The sequence below is a fragment of the Rosa rugosa genome, chromosome 1 (genome assembly GCF_958449725.1).
Source record: "Rosa rugosa chromosome 1, drRosRugo1.1, whole genome shotgun sequence".
NCBI lineage: Eukaryota > Viridiplantae > Streptophyta > Magnoliopsida > Rosales > Rosaceae > Rosa > Rosa rugosa.
This window is the reverse complement of record NC_084820.1, coordinates 65,997,736-66,023,876: the sequence shown is the minus strand read 5'-3', so window position 1 is coordinate 66,023,876 and position 26,141 is coordinate 65,997,736. Positions and strand designations below refer to the sequence as shown.

General features: G+C 39.6%; 3 protein-coding genes, 1 long non-coding RNA gene and 1 pseudogene across 12 annotated transcripts; 2 read left to right on the top strand and 3 right to left on the bottom strand.

Annotated features, from left to right (window-relative positions):
• The first annotated feature begins 2,653 nt into the window (after window positions 1–2,653).
• Window positions 2,654–3,755, top strand: LOC133733296 (disease resistance protein RGA2-like). Its single transcript, XM_062160944.1, has one exon. It carries the CDS (start codon window positions 3,075–3,077, stop codon window positions 3,753–3,755), a length of 681 nt encoding a protein of 226 aa, XP_062016928.1. The 5' UTR covers window positions 2,654–3,074.
• Window positions 3,756–4,328: 573 nt separating this feature from the next.
• Window positions 4,329–15,088, top strand: LOC133745174 (uncharacterized; annotated as a pseudogene).
• A 294-nt stretch (window positions 15,089–15,382) lies between these two features.
• LOC133726224 (uncharacterized) lies at window positions 15,383–19,274 on the bottom strand. 9 transcript variants are annotated; one of them, XR_009854716.1, is made up of 8 exons: window positions 18,926–19,273; window positions 17,801–18,247; window positions 17,524–17,681; window positions 17,312–17,451; window positions 16,957–17,107; window positions 16,278–16,553; window positions 15,748–16,182; window positions 15,383–15,661 (listed from the first exon to the last, which is right to left on the bottom strand). It is a non-coding gene; the product is annotated as an uncharacterized LOC133726224 (long non-coding RNA). The 9 variants fall into 9 exon arrangements; XR_009854717.1 differs by having other exon boundaries at window positions 17,801–18,173; window positions 18,926–19,272; XR_009854720.1 differs by having other exon boundaries at window positions 15,748–15,981; window positions 16,092–16,182; window positions 17,801–19,271.
• A 763-nt stretch (window positions 19,275–20,037) lies between these two features.
• On the bottom strand, window positions 20,038–21,273 carry LOC133733287 (putative FBD-associated F-box protein At5g22720). The gene has a single exon (XM_062160934.1). The coding sequence runs from the start codon at window positions 21,271–21,273 to the stop codon at window positions 20,038–20,040; it is 1,236 nt and encodes a 411-aa protein (XP_062016918.1).
• Window positions 21,274–21,689: 416 nt separating this feature from the next.
• Window positions 21,690–24,507, bottom strand: LOC133726223 (pentatricopeptide repeat-containing protein At3g02330, mitochondrial). Its single transcript, XM_062153730.1, has one exon. It carries the CDS (start codon window positions 24,442–24,444, stop codon window positions 21,787–21,789), a length of 2,658 nt encoding a protein of 885 aa, XP_062009714.1. The 5' UTR covers window positions 24,445–24,507; the 3' UTR covers window positions 21,690–21,786.
• Between the last annotated feature and the right edge of the window lie 1,634 nt (window positions 24,508–26,141).

The following is a 26,141-nucleotide window of genomic DNA, read 5'->3' as shown; positions in this document are numbered from 1 at the left end:
TCACCGTAAAAATTTTATAATTTTAAAATTAAAAATCATAAAATTAATTTGCATCGTGATTTTTAAATTCTGTTAGTTGAAGAATGGTTTGAAAATAGTTATTTGGCGGTGAAAAAAATTTGGTCAAGAACAAAATACATGCTACTTTGACCAAAACTCGTGTGCTTTTATAACCCAAAATTTTAAGTGAAATCATGATTTTGAAGAATTTTTTTTTTTTTTAAATAAGTGTCTTTGGGATGATTTTGGATGGATACTTATTTTTCTTTTTTTTCTTTTTTTCTTTTTTCATTTTTCAATCACCAATAATCTTGAGAGGCCAGCCCAATAGTCCAATACAAACGCCATAAACTTAGTTTGGCCCAGTAAACTTGGCGGTGAACACCTATAAATAAGCTCTCCGTCTCATTTGGACCCAAAATGCGAAAGCTTCCTTGCAGCTCTTTCTGACCGAACGAAAAGCTTAATTATGGAGGTACATGCAGTTCGATAATACTTGGTGGGCAACACAACGAAACCTTCTTGTTAGGCGCTGATGTTTTTCCTTATTGTTTTTGTTTTTGGTTAGGATATACAACCTTCTTGTTCAGTAGGTTACAACAATAATTCAGAGCATCCTAACCATTTAGTAGGTTCCAACTTTTTACCTACTGACGTTGTGAAAATGTTTCTTGTTCAGTGGCCCGGTAGCTCAGACATCTCAAGATCAAATTTATAGTGCTCCATTTGGAATTGTTTCTCTAGGAATACTCATGACTTGTTTTTAACTTTTTATCGAAAGTGGTTTTGTTAGAAGTACATCGAGGTTTTTGTAAAAATTTCGAAGTGTTCTCTGTGATTCTAGAAGTGCTTTATTTTAGTACCACCAAAAAGCACTTGCTGATGAAATTATAAAAGGCTTTGCCGATGAGTTTTCTGTCAGCAAATGTGGTCAGTGGGCATGACTGAAATCTTCCGAAGCTTTGCAAGGATACTCAGATGAACGTTGTAGTACCAATTGAACCAGTCGCATGCCCGTATAAGCACCTGAAACCTTCATTTTATTTCGTATTCTCTCAAACCAAAACAATTTTCAATGCTAAACTTGTATAGTGATAACTGTAAACGAATAGTTGAACGAATAATTACAGCTTTAGTCAACCAAATTTACAGGGGAAGAAAATACATTATAAACATAAACGCGACATGGTTACAGTGAAAAGCTGTAACCCCACTTTGGCTAAGCAACCTCTAACATGAATCTACTAGTCTATATCTACTTATTCCTCAATTAGCCTCAAGGCTTAAAATACTTAACAAGAATCTAAGATATAGATCGTTGAATAGCTCTAATTAAGTATAGTAGCATCTTTTCTCTGCATGTATCAAGCTTTGCTCACTTCTATTGCACATATGCATACATGTATTCAGGAACCATTTAAATGCTGGCTGTACAAGAAGAACGAAGTGGCAGCTGCAGTCATCATCATATATATGAGAACCATCGAGGGAATGAACAAAACTTGTTGGGAAATCTGTCCTCTGCCTCTTGACCATGATATGTAACATAAAAGAGTTCAGCTTGAGATTTGAGCCCAGAAACGTCAAGCAATGCCTCTGTTCTTAACTGTTTTCTTTCATACAATTTTTCAATGACCATGTGGACAATTAAACATGTAAAACCAATAAGGCAAGCAAAATATCGCATGCTCTTTTTCCTAGCCGAAAACAAAGACTTCCTCAAATCATGTTCCATGCTTTTAAGGACAATGTGAACATAAACTCTTGGTCTACATTTTATGATACAATTCTGCAATTTAAAATTGATGGTTTCTTTCAGTAATCAGCTTTCAGGATCAGCAAGAAAGTTGTCACATATATGATAGCCAGTATTGAGCAAGTTTTTACCTAAAGAATGTAAAGTAAGTAAGAAGAAGTTGGCATGCAAATCTACCATGACAAATTCAAAATCCAGGTACAGAACAAAAAATGTCAACAGGAATGTCCTCAGATGAAGCATTGCATAAAGACATGCAGAAAAATTTCACATTGTATTTAGTTAGTTATTTCAGTTGCAATATTCTACCTAATATTTCATATATTTAGTTAATATACTACTGTTGTCAAAGTTAAGTTGCATGTTTTAAATCAATTCATTCGAATCGAACTTAAACAGTATGCTTGTTTTTCAAAAATATATATGGGTTAATAGGACTTGGACGATAGTTGCAGAAGTTTCACATGGTTGTTCAATGTTGATGAAGCAGTTGTAAAGAGTGCAGAAAGGAACAATATATGCTTTCACATGGTTGTTCAATGTTGATGAAGCAGTTGTAAAGAGTGCAGAAAGGAACAATATATGCTTTCCGTCGCTCCCTCGCATTATTATTCTTTTTCTATGCAAGAGTGCTGCTTTTCAACCCTGTGGTTCACGTACATGCAATTAAAGAGGAATGCTCTCTTTAGCTAAAGTTGTTGAAGTAATAATCGAGGCAGGTATATGCTTCTATCTCTTTGGAAGTTATACCTTATCAATTGATATGATGGTGCATATATCCGTACTTCAATTATTTCCAATCTTTATCCAAACTAGAATTTAGCCAATATGAAGTTAATTGAGTAATCCATGAAATTTCAGAACTATATATAAACCGAGTAGAAGAGAGGTGACAACACACTCATCCATTTTATCTTAGCTCATATTCATCTCTGTTCTATTTCTCTTTGAATTATAACCAAGTTCTGACGCCAAAAATGGCTGATGCACTCATCTCTGTGCTTCTGGAGCAATTGGCTTCAGTAGTATATAAACACACTAATCAATCGGTGAAACTGGTTTTGAATGCTGAGAAAGACGTTAAAAGTTTCAGCAGCAAGCTCAAAGCAATCCAGGCTGTGCTTGAGGATGCAGAGAAGAAACAAGTGACAGACGCTAGGGTGGAAGACTGGTTGGAGAAGCTGAAAGATGTGACGTACGAGATGGACGACGTGCTAGATGAGTGGAACACTGAAATTCTCAGACGGCAAGTGGAGGAGAAACAAGAGAAGGAAGGAGAAAATGCTCTTGTTACAAAGAAGAAGGTATATGTTTCCCCATGTCCTCTGTTTGCTTTTGTTTTGGCCAAGCCAATAAGGTCATTCATCGTCATAACATAGCTAGAAGGATAGGGGAACTGAATGAGAAGTTAACTTTGGTTGATGCTGAAAGAGAAATGTATGGCTTTCATCAGTCCACAAAAGGTGGCCCTGATGATCAGCAGCTTATTCAACGACAGAAGACTTCATCTTTGGTCGATATATCTACGATATTTGGCCGAGAAGAAGAAAAAGATATGTTGTTGAGCAAGTTGTTGAGAGAGAGTAGCCGAGAAGGGGGGCGGTTCCTTCTCATTCCTATTGTAGGGATGGGAGGGATGGGGAAAACAACTTTTGCCCAATTAGCCTATAATGATGAAAAGGTTATAGCCCATTTTGATAAGAAAGTATGGGTTTGTGTCTCGAGCCCTTTTGACGAGATTAAGATTGCCAAAGCGATCATTGAGAGTCTAGATAAAAATGAAACCCAAAAGAGTTCAAATGAGTTGGAAACTCTATTACTCTGTATAAGGTCACACGTTAAGGATAAGAAGTTCCTTCTTGTCCTAGATGATGTGTGGACGGAAGACTCAAAAGAGTGGGATAATTTGAAACTACCAGTAATGGACTGGTTGCCAGTTTGGTGCACTGGTTGCCAGTTTAAAAAATTTTGTAGCACTGGTTGCCAGTTTAAAAAATGATCTTTATTTGGTGCACTGGTTGCCAGTTTAAAAAATTTTGTATCTTATTTTGTAGGTATTCATATGATATCATATTTATTGTAATCCTCTGGTAATTTGTGAGTATTCATAAAATCTGGTGTTTTTCAAAAAGAGAAATTAAAGAAGAAAACATAGCCTACTTATGTTTTGTAATCTTGTTTTTAGGCCACTCCTTCCCCATGACTTTGTAGTAATCTTTACTTGAAAAGAATAACAGCATTTCTGGAAAGGATTGTTAAGAATTTTAATGTCGCTGCATACTTGGTTTGGATTGATGTCTCTTACTTTCAGTGTATACCGCAGTCCCCAAATCATGTCTATTTCCTATCATTCTAATCTCTTTCTGCTCAATAGAAGGATGTATTTACAACATTCAGGCTAGGTATTCATATTACTTTGCATTATCTGCAACAAGAATACTGTTATTTAGTCGTTATGTCTTCTCACTGCAATCCAATGCTTATAGCCCCTGGTTGTCAATTTGCTGAACTATTAAATGATCTATTTACCTCCAGCTGGAGAAATGAATCTGATTTTGATGAACATGTTCTATGCAGGATTGTGTATCACATGGTCTTTCACCATAAAGGAAATTTGGAATGCATTTAACTGAATGAAGTGTCCCTTTTAGCTAAACTAGGTACATGTTATCGCTCAGCATCTTAAATATTCCAGTGCCACACTTTAAAGGATTTGTTGAAGGATATTGACACTTAGTGTGCCTAGTCAAACTAGGATAAGTTCTATAGCTGTAATAGGAGAGGTTTCCTACTCCAAGTTAGATAAGGAATCCTTGTACTCTTAGATTATGCACTCTGTAATCCCTATATATAGGGCTCCTATTCTCTATAATGATATACACTTCTCTCATCAATCTCTCTCAATACCAATATACTTAAACAAGTTATCAGCACGAGCCCTAAACCACAAAAGCCAAAAAGCCAAAAAGCCAAAACCCGAAAAGAATTTCATATCGCCAAAACTGCCGCAGCCCCTAGCCCGTGCTAGTATCGCTGCAGCCTGCCCCGCGTGCGCCCCTGCGCCTACTGCTGCCCCGCGTGCGCCCCTGCGCACACTGCTGCTCCGAGCGCCCGTGCGCCTGCAACCTTGCACAGCAGCCCCCGCTGTCCTGCGAGCTGCTCCTGCAGCCACACGCCCTTGCGTCTAGCAGCTGCCACCCCTGCAGCCTTACTGCACCTCTCGGCCCAGCTTCATCCTGCAGCCCCTGCTGCACATATAACTTGCTGCTGCACGCTGCTACTCGGATTGCTTCGCTCCATCACGCCTGCATCGACACGCGCGTGATCCAAAACCAACAAGTAAGTATCCAAAAGAGTAAGTTTTGAAGTTCCTAAAAATTTGAAATTTATATTTCTTCTTCTTTTCTCGGGGACTTGAAAACCTCCCTTCTTCTACATCCCACCTTTCTTATAACGTGGGTTCGATCATTGAAAAGCGGAATCGTGGGGATTCACGCAATTAACGAACTAAGAGCGTTCGTAAGACTTCGGACTAAGAGCGTCCGTAAGCATCGATTTAACGAACTAAGAGCGTTCGTACGCTACGGACTAAGAGCGTTCGTGAGCATCTATTTTGACCATTCAAACATCATTGTTTCGGTCTAATCCAATTATTCTTGGAAATCGATTTCTTGGTAGCATAGCTCGGAAATCTTATTTATATTAGTTTTCGTGGAAGCATTGACTCCGAAACTAACTTGTTCTTGTTTCATCTTTCAGGATGTCAAACATGAAAAAACTCGATTTTGTTCCATTGGATTATGCAGGCAAAAGGTACTTAATTTGGGTCACTGATGTCGAGATCCACCTTATTGCCCGTGATTTATTGCATACAATCCAAGAGCTTTGTCCTATAGAAACAGCTCCAGACCCTCAAACTGAGAAAGATAATTCCAAGGCACTTGCCTTCATGAAACGTCACATGGATAGTGACCTACAGTTTGAGTTCATAAATGAGGATAGCGCCATAAAGCTTTGGCATGCGCTTCGCGAACGATATGGCAATGTTCGTGACTCCATACTTCCGAATACAGAAGCAGAATGGAAAGATCTTCGCTTCTCTAAATTTGACACTATCATGCAATTTTATTCGGAAGCTCTCAGCATCAGAGTAATGATGCGTCTCTGTGGAAAGATGATCACAGAAGACCAGTTGATTGAGAAAACCCTCAATACCTTCCCCGTCTGTGCTATGAGGTCCTCTGACTTATTCCGGACTCATGTAAATGCAAGACGGATCACAAGTTTCCAACAGCTTATTGAAGCTATGGCCACTGCTGAAAGACATGGCAATGAACTTGTGCAAAGAAGATTTGATAGGCTTCAAGATAGCTATCAAGAGCATCGTTCTATGGCTAGAGAAAGTCGCCATCGACGTCATGATCCATACGATCGAAATGCTCAAGAAGGTAATCGCTCAAGGCGACAATCTCACGACCGTAGGAGGCGTGATTTTGAGGGAAATAGGGTTGGAAACCATGGAGCCAACGTTGGCCATGGGCACCACTTTCCAACGCCACCAGTCCTAAGGACTATGCATATTGCGCCAATGCGCCTCAATCAAGGGAGAATCCTCTTTATGGTGTCTATTTCTGATATGGAACGTCTGATCAATGGACCTGAATTTGCAATGTACCTACGAAGGTAGTCACATCATGGTGATCAAGACATCGAGTTCACAAAGACTTTAAATCTGGCGATGAAGATAAAATGCCGCAGATTTTTATTTATAGTCTTTTATTTTTCCAAGAATTATGTAAATGGCAATTATGCCTTAAATCAATAAAATGACTTATTGTATTCACTTTTTCCCTCTAGGCGTACTCAAGAGTACTTGTGATGTCTAGGCAAGGTTTGATCTGAGAGAACGGTTTTAAAAGTGAGCAACGCTCCACCAAAATCTCGCCTTACCTTACCTGGTCACAACTAAATTGAAATTACCGAACGGATTGAGTGACTACGATTTGTCTATGGTTTGATTTTTATGTTGGATTAGATTTTGGTCAAGAAACTTTGATGTAATCATTGGCTATTATTAATAAAGTGTCGATTTCTTTTATCTCATGTCTTGGATATCTTTTTCGACTTTATTAGCTTCAAAGATGTAAGAGCCAATGGTTTTCATATGGAAACACATTGTGAGAATGGACAAGAGTTCCTTTACATCACCTCTAATGACTACGGACATAAACGAGTCTTAGAGAAACTTATGTGTCGCTCTAGTGGGTTGTATGCAACCACTATTCGAGTCATTAACTCCAACCATGTCATGAGAGATGATTTATGGGATTCCGACACATATAGGCTTTGGCACGACCGTTTGGGACACCCAGGTCGTGACATGATGATCCGTATATTAAAGACTTCACACGGACATCCCTTTTTCAGAACGAAAGGAAGTAAAACTCGAAATTTGGATCAAGGATGCGCACCTGCGCCTCACGGTGCCTTCCCCTTTCAAGACCGGCCACCACTAGCCGGCGCCGCCATCCCCCTGCGGCTCAAGGGTGGCTTTGACGCCACCTCTGCTCCCCTGACTCCAATTTCTACTTCTAAAGTCAATTGTGACTTCATGGCTCAACCAAAATCCTCATTGGTTATTCCTAAAGCCCATTATTCGTTCTGCAAAGCCTGCTCTTTAGCAAAGTTAGGATCGAGACCATCCTATGCAAAGGACACTAAAGAAAATATACCATTCTTGCAAAGAATCCAAGGTGATATTTGTGGACCTATTCAACCATCATGCGGACCATTTCGATATTTTATGGTATTGGTTGATGCATCGACACGCTGGTCACATGTCATGCTATTGTCCACAAGGAACGCTGCATTCGCTAAACTCCTAGCACAAATCATTAAGTTAAGGGCTCACCACCCTGATCATCCTATTAAGTCTATAAGATTAGACAATGCTGGAGAGTTTACATCAAAGACTTTTGATGATTATTGCATACCCATTGGGTTTGATGTTGAACATCCTGTTCCTCATGTTCACACCCAAAATGGTCTCGCAGAAGCCGCCATTAAACGACTACAAATGGTCGCTAGGGCATTGGTAATGCGCACCAATCTCCCTATTTCTGCTTGGGGCTATGCAATATTGCATGCAGCTGTGCTTATTCGTCTGAGGCCCACTGCCACTCCACCATTTTCTGCGTCCCAGATGGTAACTGGGTATGAGCCTAATGTCTCACACTTACGCATATTTGGGTGTGCAGTATATGTGCCTATTGCGCCGCCACAGCGCACCAAAATGGGTCCTCAACGACGATTAGGCATTTATGTTGAATATGATTCTCCAACGATTATCCGCTATATAGAACCCTTGACAGGCGATCTCTTTACCGCTAGATTTGCGGATTGTCACTTCGATGAGACAGTCTTCCCGTCGTTAGGGGGAGATAAGAACATAAATGTTCAACAGGAACGACAGGAATTGTCGTGGTCTGTCCCCACTCTGTCTCATCTTGATCCCCGAACCGCACAGTCCGAAACTGAAGTGCGGAGAATTCTCGATCTTCAGAACGTAGCAGAATCGATGCCTGATACGTTTTCTGATATCGCTAAAGTGACGAGATCACACATACCTGCTGCAAACGTGCCTGCAAGGATTGATGTCCCTAAAAGTAGAGGACATGACGCCAACTCAAGAATGCATGAGCATGGCGCCAACGTCCCATCTCTCAATGATGGTGACGTTATGGCTAGGCCCACGGCTCCTGCCAGGAAGCGCGGGAGGCCCATAGGTTCGATGGATTCTCGCCCAAGAAAGAAAGCGAGTTTGGCACAGAATAATCCATTAATCATCGATATAAATAATCCATCTCATGAGAATATTCCGGATTATGGTTATGTCCAAGAGACATCATTGGGGGACGCTCCAATGTCAGAACCAACTCCAGAGAATAGAGAGATCTCCATAAATTACACTAGTGTACATGAGATGATGGATAGAAATTCTATGGCGATTGATGATGCATTTGCATATCATATTGCGAAAGGGATTATAGAATATGATGATATCGAACCTCGCTCTGTTGAAGAATGTCAACGAAGAGCAGATTGGCCTAAATGGAAAGATGCGATCCAGGTTGAATTGGATTCACTAACAAAGAGACAGGTATTTGGGCCTGTAACGCAGACACCCCCAAGTGTAAAGCCTGTTGGCCATAAATGGGTCTTTGTTAGAAAGCGTAATGAGAAAAATGAGGTGGTAAGATATAAAGCCCGCCTTGTGGCGCAAGGTTTCTCACAACGCCCTGGAATCGACTACGAGGAGACATATTCTCCCGTAATGGACGTTATAACGTTCCGCTACCTTGTCAGTTTGGTAGTTTCCGAAAAACTTGACATGCAGCTTATGGATGTGGTTACAGCATATCTCTATGGGGATCTAGATTCAGAGATATATATGAAGGTTCCAGACGGACTTCAATTACCCAAATCAAGTGGCTCTAAACCACGGAGCGCGTTTTCAATAAGATTAAAACGCTCACTATATGGATTAAAACAATCTGGACGGATGTGGTATAACCGTCTAAGTGACTACTTGATTGGGAAGGGATATATTAACAATGAAATATGCCCATGCGTGTTCATTAAAAGAACAAGTTCCGGATTTGCAATCATAGCAGTTTATGTCGATGACATGAACCTAATTGGAACTCTAGATGAGTTGAAGGAAACTGCTAAATACTTGAAATCTGAATTTGAGATGAAAGATCTTGGGAAGACACGGTTTTGTCTCGGTTTAGAACTCGAGCACCGTAGTGATGGGATTTTGATCCATCAGTCTGCATATACTCAGAAAATTCTAAGGCGCTTTAATGAAGATAAAGCAAAGCCTGTGAGTACTCCCATGATCGGTCGTAGTCTTGAGCCCGGAAAAGATCCGTTTCGTCCAAAGGATGAGGACGAAGAAGCATTAGAGGCCGAAGTGCCCTATTTAAGTGCAATAGGCGCATTATTGTACTTAGCTCAATGCACAAGACCGGATATCTCATTCGCAGTGAACTTGTTAGCTCGACATAGCTCTGCGCCAACACGCCGCCATTGGATTGGTGAAAAGACAATCTTTCGATACCCAGGAGGTACGATTGATATGGGCCTATTTTATCCCTACAGAGAGAAAAGGAATGACGGAAGAATGGGATCGGACCCCATTAGGCATGAAGCCGCCGTCCACCACAACATAGTGGCCGGCCATGTTGCTGCCAACGCCCCCACCACCATCAAGGGTGGCCGGCCTCACCCTATCCCCCCTCCATCCAAACGACAATGATGTCTTGATGGGTTTTGCTGATGCAGGGTACCTCTCTGACCCTCACAAAGGTCGCTCCCAAACGGGTTATGTCTTTACCATGGGAAGCATCGCGATATCTTGGAGGTCTACAAAACAGACCCTTGTTGCTACTTCCTCGAATCATGCAGAGATTATTGCTCTACATGAAGCCGTACGTGAATGTATATGGCTAAGGTCTATAATTAGACACATTCAAGGAAGTTGTGGTTTGAAGTCTACCACAGATGAACCTACATGCATTTATGAGGATAATGCAGCTTGTATTGAACAAATGAAGTTAGGTTTCATCAAGGGCGACAACACCAAGCATATATCGCCTAAGTTCTTTTATAATCAGCAACAACAATCACTTCTAAAGATTGAAGTGAATCAAATCCGATCAGAGGATAATGTAGCGGACTTATTCACTAAGTCGTTACCTAAATCCACCTTCGAGAAACATGTGAAGAGTATCGGATTAAGAAGGTTATCCGAACTCCCATAATTGTAGCAATCAGGGGGAGATTTCGACATCAGGGGGAGTTACTCAGTCTCGAAGGATCAAGGACGTGTTGCACTCTTTTCTCCTCCTCGAGTTCATTTTTATCCCACAGGGTTTTTCACTTGAGCAAGGTTTTTAACGAGGCAACGGATGAAGCGTCACCACCAAGTTTGAGCGGCACAAGGGGGAGTGTTGAAGGATATTGACACTTAGTGTGCCTAGTCAAACTAGGATAAGTTCTATAGCTGTAATAGGAGAGGTTTCCTACTCCAAGTTAGATAAGGAATCCTTGTACTCTTAGATTATGCACTTTGTAATCCCTATATATAGGGCTCCTATTCTCTATAATGATATACACTTCTCTCATCAATCTCTCTCAATACCAATATACTTAAACAGGATTGAATTTAAGCACTTTCTAGTTGTCAAATTGTCTTATTTTACTACGTTTGATAACTAATTTTTGTGGCATGGGTTTTCTTGTCTTAGGCTGAGGGTTTGTGTGGAATGGATGCGAATACTGAATGGAATATAATAGGTACATGGGATTTGCAAGCTTTATGTACAACCTGTATCCTAACAATAGAAATGGAGTCGGAGAAATGGTGTTTCTGTAGCTGTACTCAGACTGAAAGATTGAGTGGGCATCCTCTCTACCAAACCATTCCACTTCACCACCATCGAAAGTAATGATAGTCTAGATCCACTTGCATATAGTCTGGCTCCTTTTTTGAGAATTGTGTCCCTAATATTGCAAATATACCCATTGGTCCTGCTGCTTTAAGTTCTATGTTAACATGTGTTTGAAGCTGTCACTGATTGCTGGGGACCTAGGGTGTCCTTATCCTGCTTTCTTTCTTCATCAGATCAAATCATAAATGTTATATATATATATATTGTCTTTGTTACTGGTCATTTACAAAATTTTACTACTCATGGATACAAGGATTAATAAGCATTCGGGATATCATGGTTGGGTTTCACATATATACTTTGTGCATCACAAGACTACCATTATGTAGTCTTTGTTCTGTTTTACTGGAATGTGTCGCTTACTGAATAACTAAATGATCAGTATCTCTTCCTGGACATTTTGGTGAACACATTGTATGCAGGAGCCATTTTGACTGATTAAAGAGGCTGTTACCTAAGCTAGGTAATCTGATATTAACAGCCTAAGTAGTCCTATTTAATAAGTTTATTTTTCTTTTTATTTGGATAACCCTGTATTATCTATTTTACAAGTGCTTGCAATTGCACTTTCCTGTTGTCAATTCTAAAAATATTACAAGGTTTGACATCTTGTTTCCGTTACATGGATTTTCTTGTCATATAGGCTGAAGTCGATTTCTTGTGGAACTGAAACTGATTGGAACTTGAGAAGCTATCCCTGCCATGGCTAATGATGAAGATATATATTTCCAAAACTTGTACACTGTGAGCTGCAATGCTAATTGTACAAGAACTTGAAGCAGCTTGATTTATTGTCATGAGGTCGGAACAGCAATTATCCATATCCAGTGTCCAAGTGCATCGATCAGACTTTCCGTGATTAAAGGTTCGATCTTTCTCGATATGGTCTTCTTTTATAACATTGGTGTATCCGTCTGCTGCATGGACTCGATTCCTTCGTTCATATATGATCAACTTTCCATAACTTCGGTATCTAAAAGCTATACAATCTTATAATCACTATGAACATAATCAACAGTATATCTTTGTGTAATGGAACTTATGGAAGAATACAACTGTTGATGTACTTGCAATAATTAAATAGGGACCTCTTAAAGTGGTTGAAACTGGTCCTTATGATTCTAATCAATAAGTTTTTTCTATCCACTATTAGGTTGAGCATACCAGCATCAACAAAGAAAAAAGTACGCGAACCCAACACATTCATCATAATTAAATCCACTATCCTGATATTACAATTCTGTCTTCTCATCTGGAAATTCTCTCCCTTCTTTTACCTGTTCTCAGGATATTGTAGTTCATGTTTCTCAGCCTCATTTGTTTACAGTCACTTTTTTTTTTTCGTTAAATGAGGAAAGCAAAGATTGAAAGAATTCCAATGTTGACTATAGAAACCTGTTTATACGCTCTCATGAGGTTTTTTTTCCTTCCCTTTTTTCCCTCATGTCTTCACTGTTTGGCTTGTAGATTGCTCATATGAAGAAAGAAATAGATGCTAGTCGTGTTCTCAAGGTGGATTGACTCAAGGGCAACAAACTCAGATCTCTCGAAATGAAAAAAGAACAGAACAGGTAAAAAATTTCACCAGAACCTATATGCCAGCCCTTTTGCTTCTTTATACTGGTATTTGACAAATGACGATGATCTGTTGCATCCTTAAGTTCCAATATAAGGAGGCAGAACAATAGTGATCTTCTGGTTAACACGTTTTTTTGAAATTTCTTACAGATTCTGGAAGAGCTTGAAATTTGGAAGAGACACTGAATGAGAGTATTCAAGAAAGTTTAGGTGCACGTGTAGGGAAGGAATCTCATGGTAAGAAGAAAGGAGCAATTGAAGAAGAAGAAGAACTTTTGAGGTATTTAATTAATGAAAATTACCTATGTGAAAGTTTTGCACTTTTAGGTTCGGAAGAGACACTCATGTACTCATTTTTCCAAGGATTGAACTATATAAACTATACGGATCAAAATGTTTAACTATGGAACTGTAGTATTGAATTCCTAATTCTCATGGTTAACTGTTAATTTAGCTAAGTAAACGCCATACATCATTTGTCAATGCCATATGGGTTATGAAATTCATTGTTAATGATTCTAGTTATTTGTTTTTCAGTAATGAACTAATGATGATGAATTTTATGATCGAACAAAGAAGCCTTCTAGCAAAATGGCTAGTGAAAACCAATCAATTTGAAACCGCTGATACTCTTCTTGATAAGAGAGATGCAATCACAAAAGAAATTGAGAACAAGAAAGAGCTGCTTTCAATTTAGAAAAACAGATCGGCATCAGAAACTACAGAAGACACTGATGCTGGAGACGCACTGGATGAATACATGTCTGGGGTTTCATCTAAGCTAGGTGTGGAGTTCTGCTCTGATGTACCTTGATCTTTAATGCATCTGAGTTGATATTTTGCTTTAGTGCTTTCTGCTAACACTTGCTGTGCTGATTTTCTTCTTGTTAGTGCTTGATAAAACTGAGCAATTGCAAAAGGAACTCTCAGATCTCCAGTCCGAATATGACAGGGCAGTCTTCCTTTTGAAGATTGCTGATTCAACAGGTGAAGCAGCCAAGAAAAGGGATTCAAAGGTGCTTCCTGAAAATCCTGAAACTTCTGCTGCTGCCATCAACAAGCAACATCCACTTAAACCAAAGGAAACCTGTCCGCCTGAAAATCCAGAAAGTGGCTCTATAAAGAAAGAGGGGAGTACAGATGTGACTGTTGCATCTAGCAAGAAGCTGGAGTCAGGTGAGGTTCTCACTGATGCAACTGAAGGAAAAAGTGTTGTGTATACTGTTGCAAAGTCCCAATGGCTTGGAGCTATAGCGTACAAGAGGATTGAGGAGGGTCATCAAGAGGCAGCATCTATGAATGAGCACGAGTCTGAAGTATTTGTGGACTATAAAGACAGGAAGAAGATTTTGGAGAATGAAAGTTAACATGGAATCTGGCTGCGCCTGGTTTGATTATAAGGAAAGGAAAACAAGTTCATGAATCTGAAGCTAGTGGTGATTCTCATCAACTGTCGACATCTTCCTCCACAGGAGCTGGACTCCTGGCAGAGGATGCTGTAGCATTGTTGCTAAAGCATAACAGAGGCTATTATGCATCAGAAGATGATAAATCCTCTGAGAGCCAAGGTACCTCACAAGGGAAACAACAGAGCAAGGGTAAGAAGCCCAAAAAAGAATACTTGGTCCGGAGAGACCTTCATTTCTTGATAGTGCATGATTCTACTGAAACATGGGTGCCTCCAGAAGGTAAAGCTTATTTGATTCCATATTCTGGGTTATTACTTTGTTTTTTCCTTTTATTTCTCTCTTAGATGAGAGATCTCTTAATAACTGGTATATATCTTCATGGCTCATTCAGGACAATCTGGTGATGGACGAACATCCTTGAAAGATCGATATGGCTACTAATTATAAATGCAATTTTCCTGGGTCTATAATGTAATTGATCAAGTTGGAAGTGCTGTTAGGCAGCTTGCATATCAAATGAGTTTTAAATTTTACTACCCAGGTTTAAATTGTCAGACCCGATTATCAAATGATAATATGAAGGTACAGTTTGATACTGCCTGGTGGGCATCACAACGTAACCTTGTTAGGCACTGATATTTTCCTTTATTGTTTTTGGGTAGGATATACAACTAGGTGTAGACAGATTAAGACACAGAGAAGCTCTGAATTATTGTTGTAAACTTGGTCCAGTAATGTGTATATATTGGTTCCAACTTTTTGCCAACTTACGTCGTGAAAATGTTTCATGTTAAAGTGGCTTGGTAGACATACCTCAAGATCAAATTTATAGTGGCTCCATTTGGAATTACTTCTCTAGTAATGCTCATGAGTTGTTTTTATTGGAAGTGGTTTTGTTGGAAGTAGAGAGGTTTTTGTAAAAATTTCTAGTGTTCTCCGTAAAACTGGAAGTGCTTCTTTTAAACCATCAAAAAGCACTTGCCGATGAGTTTATAAGAGGCTTGCGCCGATGAGTTTTTGTCAGGAAATATGGTCAGTTGGCAAGGACTGAAATCTTCCGTAGCTTTGCTCATGGATAGTGAGATAAACGTTGTAGTACTGATTGAACCAATCAGATAACCGTATAAGCACCAGAAACCTTCATTTTATTTTGTATTCTCACAAGCAAAACAATTTTCAATGCTAAAATAACTGTAAACGAGTTGTTGAACGAACAATTACAGCTTTAAGCTTGAGTTCCAATTTCAATTATTTCACATCTTAGGTTTCACGTTCAACTACTTAGTCAAGTTCAAATTTCAATTACTTAATCCTCTGTCGCAGCAGTTGAGGTAAATGCGATATCCATTCTCCCATCTTTTATGGATGCCTTCGCTTGGATATGGGAAATCAATCTCAACAACCTAGCAATACAGCACATGAAACATTTATTTTCTGCAGTGTTCAAATAAAACAGAATATAACAACAGGGGGTTCTAGACCGGTATACCTGATTAGAATAACCTGCATTTCAGGACATGACAATGCCCCATCTGCTACCTGCAGTAGTCATGGAGGTAACAGAGAAAAATTCTTTCCATTTCTTATTATTCCATTTGAAAGGGAATACATCACTGACTTTGTACAACTGCTGAGTATATGGTAGGCCTTCAATGGGTGACAAATAGAAGAATAGCAATAAAAAAGAGTAGCTCAAACAAGAGAAAATGTACTACACGGATCCCTATGGAAGAAAAAAAAATAAGACCAAGTCATTATCATCAAGGACCGACCAGATTCCTATAGCCAAACTTCCACGGACAACATGAAGCTCTGTTAATTTGTTTGACATACATTTGGACATTACCACCAGGGCACTGCCATTGCCTGCGCCAGCAAGTGAAGTGATATGGTAGTTCTTGTCCCACTGTTCCATTATCCACTCCTGGAATACAATCAGAAACAATTAACTTGCTGGAACACTGAATAATTAGATGGCAAAGTGGAAGTTTATGGGCGAGTATTTTGCAGAATAGCTACCTCCTGCAAGTAAACAGGTGAATAGTTCATAAAGTTGGGATGTGAAACCTGTCCCTGCATCCATGACTATAGCCCACATATTCGCAGATGAGGCGACACAGCTAATATACAAACCATCTTCCTTTCCTTTGTCAATGTGCCGGTCCACTCTCACATCCAAAACATTGTAGTGATACCTGCAGAACCTCCCTAGATTAACATACACTGCCCTTTATCTACACAGTAACCTATGAGGTTCACTAGATTTCAATGATGCAGTCTTCCTAACAGAGATACCTGCAGCATGACCATCCAAATTAAGCGAAACTCAACCAGCTTCTTAGGACATAAACATTAAGAGAGATGCACACAGTTCACATGATTGCTTTTATGGTGGTGATAATTGGTCATGTTGGCAATGTAGATTCCAGAACACGGCATTGCTCCATTGCACGATGTTGGAATTATGTCCAACCACATAACCTTTTTGATTATTTTTCCAAACTATTACACAAGATTTTGAAGATTATAAATACACTTTTTTATATTCTTTGGATCGAAAGGGAAAATTAATTTCTTTATGCAAATAGTGAATGTTAAGATATATGCTAGATTACTTTTATATTATGTCCATGGGTACGAAGGAATTTTTTTTTTCCTTGACAGGACCTATTCGAAATGTAGCTGATGTAGTCTTTACCTCTGTCTGGAACTCTCTCTCCCTGCTTGGAATTTGAAGCAAGCACCTTCAGCCTACTACCTTTCCAGCAGGCATTGTTGCTTTATAGACTGGACCAAAAACCCCTTGTCCCCAAATGGTTGTGAAGTTCTGTGTAGCTTTCTGTACATCCCTGACCACAGTAACATGCATTAGATACACTCATACAACACATATCATAGTATAAACTCCATGCTTTGCAGTGCCAAGTGTAAAATTGATTGTGAAATGGGATCCAGAACAATAAAGAAATAAGAATTACAATAGCATTATGTATGCTTGCTATAGTTAAATGTTACAGCATTTAATGCATACTTGTAAGAGTATCTAAGTACACCTGATGCAGAAGGAAATCCATCTTTGTTGTGATTATTCCACTAGGAGAGTTCCAAACTTTTTTGAACCTTCTCAGATCCTTGAATAGGTATGCTAGTTGAAAGAGATACACTAAAGTCGATGCTTGTGCCTAAGCCAATTCTGCATATAGGAAGAGTTGTTAAACAACGCTCATTAGCACATCGTCGAAGATTAGCACGCTTTTGGTACCACCTTTATTCCGAAAAATATGAGTGCAGCTATCAAAATTCCATGGGCTACACCAACAAAGATTCCAATGACAACCAGATCAGCTTTATAAACCACTCCTTGGCGTCTTCTGATATTAAAGCAATGAGAACATCTTGCAGGCCAAAAACGCCAAAGATTATCTGTCATAAGAAGGCAAAATGCATTATGGTAAACCTGTCAATCTTTCTCCTGAACTAATGAACTAACATGACAAGATTTTTTTTTCTGAGAATGAGAAACTTTTTATTCAAGAACTAACCAATATTACAAAACATGGGAATGAGCGGCGGTGGACATGAACTTCCCACTCTCCTTCCTAGAAATTGAACCAGTTATGGGTCCGTCATTAACAATGACATCCATGAGCCAAAGAGGCCCAACCCCTAACCAACTACTCCTCCCATTACCCTGGGCTACAACTCCTGCAACAGTATGAGCCGCCTTGTTAGCCGCCCTTGGAGCATGATGAATATGGTGAATATCCAAAGCGGCCAAAATCTCCCTGATTCGCTCCTCCGGGACACCCTCACATGCAAGACATTCATCACTTCCATTTACCACCCTCACAGCCTCCAAACAATCTGTTTCTACTACCATACCATTCCAGGAACTACCATGACAAGCTGAACTATCTGCTTCATGCTAATTGATAATGGAGTGGGGAAATTGCAGCATTCAATTAACAATCTAAAAACCACAATAGTTCCTATCAACGTGGATTGAAAGGTTAGCTTTAGGCCTTTAGCTTTCGTTATAGAAAATGACGTTAGAATGTAAGTTCTATCAATACTAAAGCAATGTGAATGACAATGTACTCAGTTCTATCAATACTAAAGCAATGTGAATGACAATGTAATCTTGTTATTTACTGGTTAGTAAAGCACTTAGTTCATTTGCTGAACTTTAATCATACAACTCTAGGAGGATTAGCATGTCCACCATTTCATACCATAACAAATATTACTTGGGATATGAGATACACGCACTCATCAACTTCATCACTCCTTGTGAAAAAAAAAGAAGAAAAGAAAACTCAAAATGCTCTGATTCTTCTTATGTACACAGCCAAACACAAGTCAGAGACATAATCTTATTTGCATCAAAAACGAAAATTCAGCACATATCTTCAAATCATCATCAACATTTTGAACAATAATCCAAAATCCTATACTAAGCTCCATCATCAAAACGAGAACAGTGAGTCAGTAATTAGGACAACAACTAAAAACCCACATGGGTTTCCCCAAAAGCTCATAAAAACAAGACCTTTAAAGCCATATCAACGCCAAAGCCATCAAAACCCAGAACCAACCAAAAAGACACAAACTTTAGCAGAATTCCACAAAGCCAAGCAAGAACCAAGAATTTATCAAGTGCATCATACCTTACAACCCAACAAGAAAAGCTGATCGATCAGTTTGTTTGAACTCTGATTATCAGTTTGTTTGGCTTTGCTCATGAAATGATGAAATAGAACTTAATTAAAAGCAAATATAGCAACACCAAAAGACTATCTTGTCCTTTGTCTCTACTACAGATCAGGTACGTAGCTGATGATATTTTTACGAAAGGATTATCCTCTTCAATTCCCGGTTTCATTTTCTTGTCTCCAAGCTTTCTGTTCTTCCTAGACCACTCAGCTTGCAGGGGAGTGATAAACCATTAATCAAGGTATATATGCTTATCTCTTGTTAAGAGATATAGCTTACCTTCAGATCATCCATCCAGATGGGACTCCTTAACTTAATTATCTCTTGTAACTATCTCTAGATAAGTCTTATGTTGTTTACTCTTTTATCTTCTTTCACACTTGTACAAGTCACTCCTTTTGTAATACTATGATCAAATATAAACTGAACGTCAGCGACAGTTGAAGTGTGCTTATTGACAACACAAATACTCTTCCTTCCCTAATCTCTTTAGCTACCAATATGTCTATCTACCTCAATCGAATCAGTACTAGTATAGTCAAAGAAACGGAAATTTCCCCATTGATCATAAATGTGAAATAAAAAAGAAAGAAACAAAAAAAAGTGCGGGGATTGCCGTTAGGATTGAAATTCTACTAACTTTCACAAAACTAGAGAGCGGCATTGATATATGCTTCCGCCTTGACAACAAAAATTACATTCAAAAAGGGGTGCTATTGAGGAAGATTGTACTCATAATGGGTTAAGGACAATCTTTCTGTTTAAATTCAAAGAGAAGCCCTGAATTTTGTTTTACTGATAGAAACTTGATAGATGAGGGCGCCATCCAAAGCAAGGAGTGTATCAATTTAGTATGTGTTACTGCTGTTGTATCAGTGCTTAACTCTACCTTGAGATGCTTGATATTTGGTAATGGTGAAGGTGTCTTCCTTATATCTTCTTCAAAGATAAGAGTCTATCATCATCAAGAAAACAAAAACAGAATTAGTCTAATGTAAGATGCGCGCGCGCGCGATATGTTAATTACAACAGATTATAGCCTAGAAAGACGGGGGTGTTTCGATGTTTATACCTCAGCGTCGGAAACATGTAGACTTACTTTTCTTGAGCAATCAAACTGTCCAAGAAAATCTCTTAGTTGAAGCATCCTTCTGATGGGATCCATGCTGATGTGACGGGGCACGTTAGACCCAAGTATGATTACAGCCTCCGATAAATTTGGAAAATTTGTAGACATGCACAATAAGCCCGACATCAAAGAATCACTAAAAAGTAGAAAATATTTTAGATGCTCACTAGAGATCTTGATACGTTCCCCAAGGGGTTCCTGGCATCGGCGTAAAATCAATCTTTCAAGGTGGGGAAATCTTAAATCCAAGTCTTCAAACCAAGAGCTTCTCATTTCTGTACTATAACCAAACTCTAGATGTCTAATTTTCTGGCAAGATCTAGAGGATATATTCTTAATAAAAGGGAGGATATCATGAAAGCAATGAATTATAAAAGATTCGAGATTCACAGCTTTAACTTTAGAAATTATCTGGGAGCTGTCCGGTGCTAGTTGTAAGGATTTGAGACTCGAACTCGAAAGTTTAAGCTGTGATGAGGGCCAAGTGCACCCATTCAACAACAAATACTCAAGGAGAGGGCACCGGGAGAGTAAGCGCAAGAATGGCAAGCGAGTCCTAAATTCCACGAATTTAAGGGTCATAGTTTTTAAAGACGGCAGGTCAATTCCGTCAGTCGACTCTAGGTCTACGATCACATTCTCCAACTTTAGGACGGTTAATGATTTTGTGCTCTTGAGAAGTAGAGTTTTTGACAAGTACAAGGGTTTGTATCTCTGACCAGATTTTGTTCTTACTAAGCAGATGTCTAGCTCTTTAACGTTTCTCTCCACAGCAAAAGTCAACCACTTAGTAATGGTAACAGTACCTCCAAGATTTCTCATTCGAAGCCTGAGTTTGTCTATGCACGTATCTTTGTCACGGAGCTTCAAGTACCTTCTCATGAAGTTCATGAACTTTGAGCGTTGATCTTCGCGTGGCGTCGCCCCATCCTCATCCAGATCAATCACCGGAACTGAAAGCCATAATCTTGCCCATTGCTTGGAAAGAATGCTAGCCCGGGCAGCGAGTCTGGTGGAAATTAGAGAGAGGATTCGTTCGACAACAAGGTCAGGTAATTGGGATCTGTATGTGTCCACGACCATGCCGCTGGTGTTCTCGTTTTCGTCATCTTCCTTCTTTTTGCTCTTTTTCTTTCTCCGTGCAGTGTTGATTCCTGTACCTTTTCTTTTCATAGGTACAATTTGATGAAGCACGAATCTGTTAACAGAAAGAAAGAAGCAGAAGAAACTCACTAGGCTTGATCGTTGATCAGGATTGGACTTCTGTAACCCTAACCCTATCTTATATATCTTTTTATACCTTAATTTTCCTAATGAAAGATGATTAGAAAAAAAAAGGTTAGACGGTTAATGGGTTGGATCGTATTAAGCCTGTCACGAACTCACGATAGATGATTGTCAATGAGTCGACTGTTTTTATTAACATATAATATTTAAAGTTAGCTAAATTTGCATACTTATTGGTAATTTCGCATATATATATTATATTATATTTTTATGTTGCATATATTTTTCATGATTGATGAAGCAATCGTAGAACACATTTCACAAAAAGGAATTGAGTGGATGATTCTTGTGAAATTGCACTTGTTTTCCTTGAGTTCTAAAACTCAAATGTCTATAAAATCACATATTCATTATAAACAGGTAAACGTACACATGTATAAAGTTCCAATCAATACATGCCTACTCTAGGTGCTCCTGCTCTTCCATCTCCTCATCAAGCACAAATTCAATTTCTGGCCTATACCCAATCCTCATCATCTCAACAACTAACAAATCAAGTCTCTCATATACCTCCTTACTTCTTGGATGAGCCTTGTCCCCAACAAAAAATGCATGTACTTCATCTTTTACCTCAATCCAGCTGCAACCCGGCTCCTTCTTCATCCTATTATACCTCATTGTTTTCCTCATCTCCAAGACCTCACCCCACATTCCAGCTTCAGCATATATATTTGACAACAGAACATAGGTGGACGAGTCTTGCGGATCCAATTGCCAAATAGAGTTGGCTGCTATTTCAGCCACTTGTACATTCCCATGAAGCTTGCAAATGCTGAGCAGAGTTCTCCATATTACATCATCAGGTTCAAAAGGCATATCTTGAATAAGCATCAGTGCTTGATCTACTTGGCCTGACCTCCCTATAATATCCACCATACACGAGTAATGCTCCAATTGAGGTTTCAACCCATAGTCAGAAAGCATTGTGTGGAAGTAGTATAAACCTTTTTCAGCATTTCCAATATGTCCACAGGCTCGGAGGACAGAAACAAAAGTTACATGGTTTGGCTCCACATTCTCAAGCTGCATATTGTCAAAAATTCTAAGGGCATCTTCTCCGAGACCATAGTTCGCATAGCCAGAAATCATGGCATTCCATGTAACAGCATCCCGCTTAGGTGCTCTCTTGAACATTAGATGAGAGTCTTGCATGTTACCACACTTGGCGTACATATCAACAAGAGTGCTGGTCACATATACATCCGATTGCAATTCATGCTTGATAATTTGAGCATGGATCTGCTTCCCAAGTCCAACAGTAGCCAAATTAGCACAGGTATCAAGCACCGTTGCATATGTGAAATTATCAGGCTTTGCTCCCATCTCCAACATCTGAGAAAAAATTGTCTGTGCATCCTCATTTTGCTTCAGCAGTGAGAAACCAGATATGATTGCATTCCATGAGACCATCGTGTGTTCTGTTCTGAGATGTATTTTTTCAGCCTCTTCCATCATTCCACACTTGGAGTACATATCAACAAGGGCACCTCCAATAAACAAGTTCATGGACATTCCAGATTTAATTATTCTGCTATGGATTTCCATACCATGGTTTAAAGAATGCTGACCTGCACAAGCTCTCAAAACACTACCATAGGTGAACTCGTCAGGTTCCATCCTTGAGCGGAGCATGGAAACAAAACAAGAAAGTGTTTCCTCTTTATTTTCGTTCTGTCCATGAGCTGCAATGATTGCATTCCAAGACACAGCATCTCTTCTTACCATCTCATCAAACACATAAGAAGCTCCCAACACATCTCCACATTTACCGTACATGTCGAGAATGGCATTTGTTACACATACATTGGATCTGAAGCTACTCTTAACAACTAATCCTTGTAGTTGAAGGCCCTCCAAGTGTCCTTTGATCATTGCACAAGCACTAAGTGCGCCAGACAACGTTATTTCATCAAAACAAATGCCAGACTTCCGCAGAAGCATAAATAGCTGCAGAGCTTCAAAACCTTGCCCATTTCGAGCATAGCCAACTATCATTGCATTATATGACTGCAAACTTCGGTTTGGCATCGAGTTAAATATCTTTCTCGCATCAGCTACATTGTCACATTTTGCATACATGTCCAATGTGGCAGTACCAACTACGACATCAGAATGAAATTGTGTTTTTATAGCATGTCCATGTAACTGAGTGCCTAAGGTGTACGCGGATAATCCTGCACAAGACCTGAAAACGCTAGCATAGGTAGATTGGCTCACCCCAATGCCTGCTTTCTGCATCTCATTAAATAGTTCTATACCCATAGCAAACCTATCATTCTGAACCGAACCTGCAATTACAGCGCTCCACGAGACTGAATTCTTTTCAGGCAATTCATGAAAAACCTGTAGCGAACAATCCAATCTTTTACACTTGCCATACATGTCGGCCAAAGCACTACCCGTGAACACATCAATGTGGAAAGCCATTTTGACCGCAACACAGTGAATTTGAGTCCCCAATTCAATCTCTTCCATCACCGCACACGCTTTCAGAACAACAGCAGATGTAGTACGGTCACATCCCACCCCTGCACTCCCCATCTTCAGATAAACATCAATGGACTTGAAACACTCCCCATTCTGCAAGTACCCCGAAATCAACGAATTCCAAGAAACCACATCTCTCTCCGGCATGGTATCAAAACAAGCCTGCGCAGACCCCATTTGGCCACTCTCGGCATGCCCGAAAATCATGGTGTTCCACGACACCGTGTCCCGTTGAGGCATTTCATCGAACACCTTGGCTGCATAACCCAAGACCCAGCATTTCACATACATTTGGATGAGACAGTTCGTGACGAAGACGGTGGGCTCGAACCCGGAAACGAGCATGCGGGCGTGGGCCTGTTTTCCCGGGTTCAGAGCTCTGGCATGGGAGCATTGCTGGAAAATTTGGGAGAAAGTTTTGAAATTTGTGGTGGGTGTTGTTTGGTTGGGGCGAGTGAGAGTAGAGAATGTGAAAAGTAGGGGTTGGGGTTTTGGGTAGAGAGGTTTTAGAGGGAAGGAGAAGAGTCTGGTTAAGCAAGTGTGAAGGAGATGATGGTGAGGAGTAGCCATTCACTGTGCCTCTCATTCTTTGGCGGGTAAATTCATACACATCCACCCTCCTTTTTCTTTTTTCTTTTTGTTTCTTTAATTTTTTATCATAATAAGAGATTAAGAGCTGTTCAAGTTGCAACTATCTTAGATTTTTTTTTTTTTTTTTTTTTCAAGAAAAATGAGAATAATATATCGAGTGATGCCTAACTTTGAACCCATTCTGTTTAGGGTTTTAGTAGAATGCATAAACTTCATTATCAATGTTACAAGAATTGATGGATCGAGTACTTCAATTTTGGATGTTACAAATGTGAGATCAGAAAACGGTGGAGCATAGTTTTTGAATGACAAGGTCTATTGTTCAAATTTGATTTCATTGAACTGTTTTTCGTTGTCTAATGTTTTACTATTCTGCATACAGAGCAAGATGTTGGAAACAAATTGAGTAATTATTAATGTTACAATGTATCAAACTATCAAGAATGTAGAGGAAAATAGAGCAAGATAAAAAGACGAGAGCTAAGTGGAATTTTTAAGTAGTCGATCAGATTCTAGCAAGGAAATGTAAGGGATCGAACTTCATCGAATCACATCTGTACAATTGTCCTGGAGACGGCACAAAATACAATCTTTGCCTCCAAATTTTGGATAAGTTTGGGGCGGTAACTCTTAACCTGTTGAAGGAATATCGATTTAGTGTGCCTTATCAAACTAGGAGTAGCAATAGGAGAGAAGGTTCTAGATTTCCCAATCCTACACGGATTGGTATTCCTTGTAACATTAGAACTAGCACTTTGTAATCCCTATATATAGGGCTCCTATTCTCAATAATAATACACATTTCTCTCTACAATTCTCTCTCGAATCTATTTTACTTAAACACGTTATCAGCACGAGCCCTAAACCACAAAAGCTAAAAACCCAAAAACCTGAAAAGAAATTCTTCTCCTCAAAACTGCCGCAGCACCTAGCCCCTTGCTAGCCCGCCTGCTCCTGCAGCCCTCTAGGCCGAGCTTTTCCCCGCACCGCTGCTGCCCATCGCTGCCAGCCTACGCGCCCGCGCGCCTGCAGCCCTGCACCACTACTGCTGCCACTGCAGCCCCTGCTGCCCCGCACCGCTGCAAACCTCTACTCGAATTGCTTCGCTCCATCACGCCTGCATCGACACGCGCGTGATCCAAATACAAGTAAGTATTTAAGAGTAAGTTTTAAAGTTCCTATAATTCAAATATTTCTTCTTTTCTCGGGGACTTGAAAACCTCCCTTCTTCTACATCCCACCTTTCTTATAACGTGGGTTCGATTCTTAAAAAGCGGAATCGTGGGGATTCACGCAATTAACGAACTAAGAGCGTTCGTAAGACTTCGGACTAAAAGCGTCCGTAAGCATCGATTTAACGAACTAAGAGCGTTCGTATGCTACGGACTAAGAGCGTTGGTGAGCATCTATTTTGACCATTCAAACATCATTGTTTCGGTCTAATCCAATTATTCTTGGAAATCGATTTCTTGGTAGCATAGCTCGGAAATCTTATTTATATTAGTTTTCGTGGAAGCATTGACTCTGAAACTAACTTGTTCTTGTTTCATCTTTTAGGATGTCAAACATGAACAAACTCGATTTTGTTCCATTGGATTATGCAGGCAAAAGGTACTTATTTTGGGTCACTGATGTCGAGATCCACCTTATTGCCCGTGATTTATTGCATACTATCC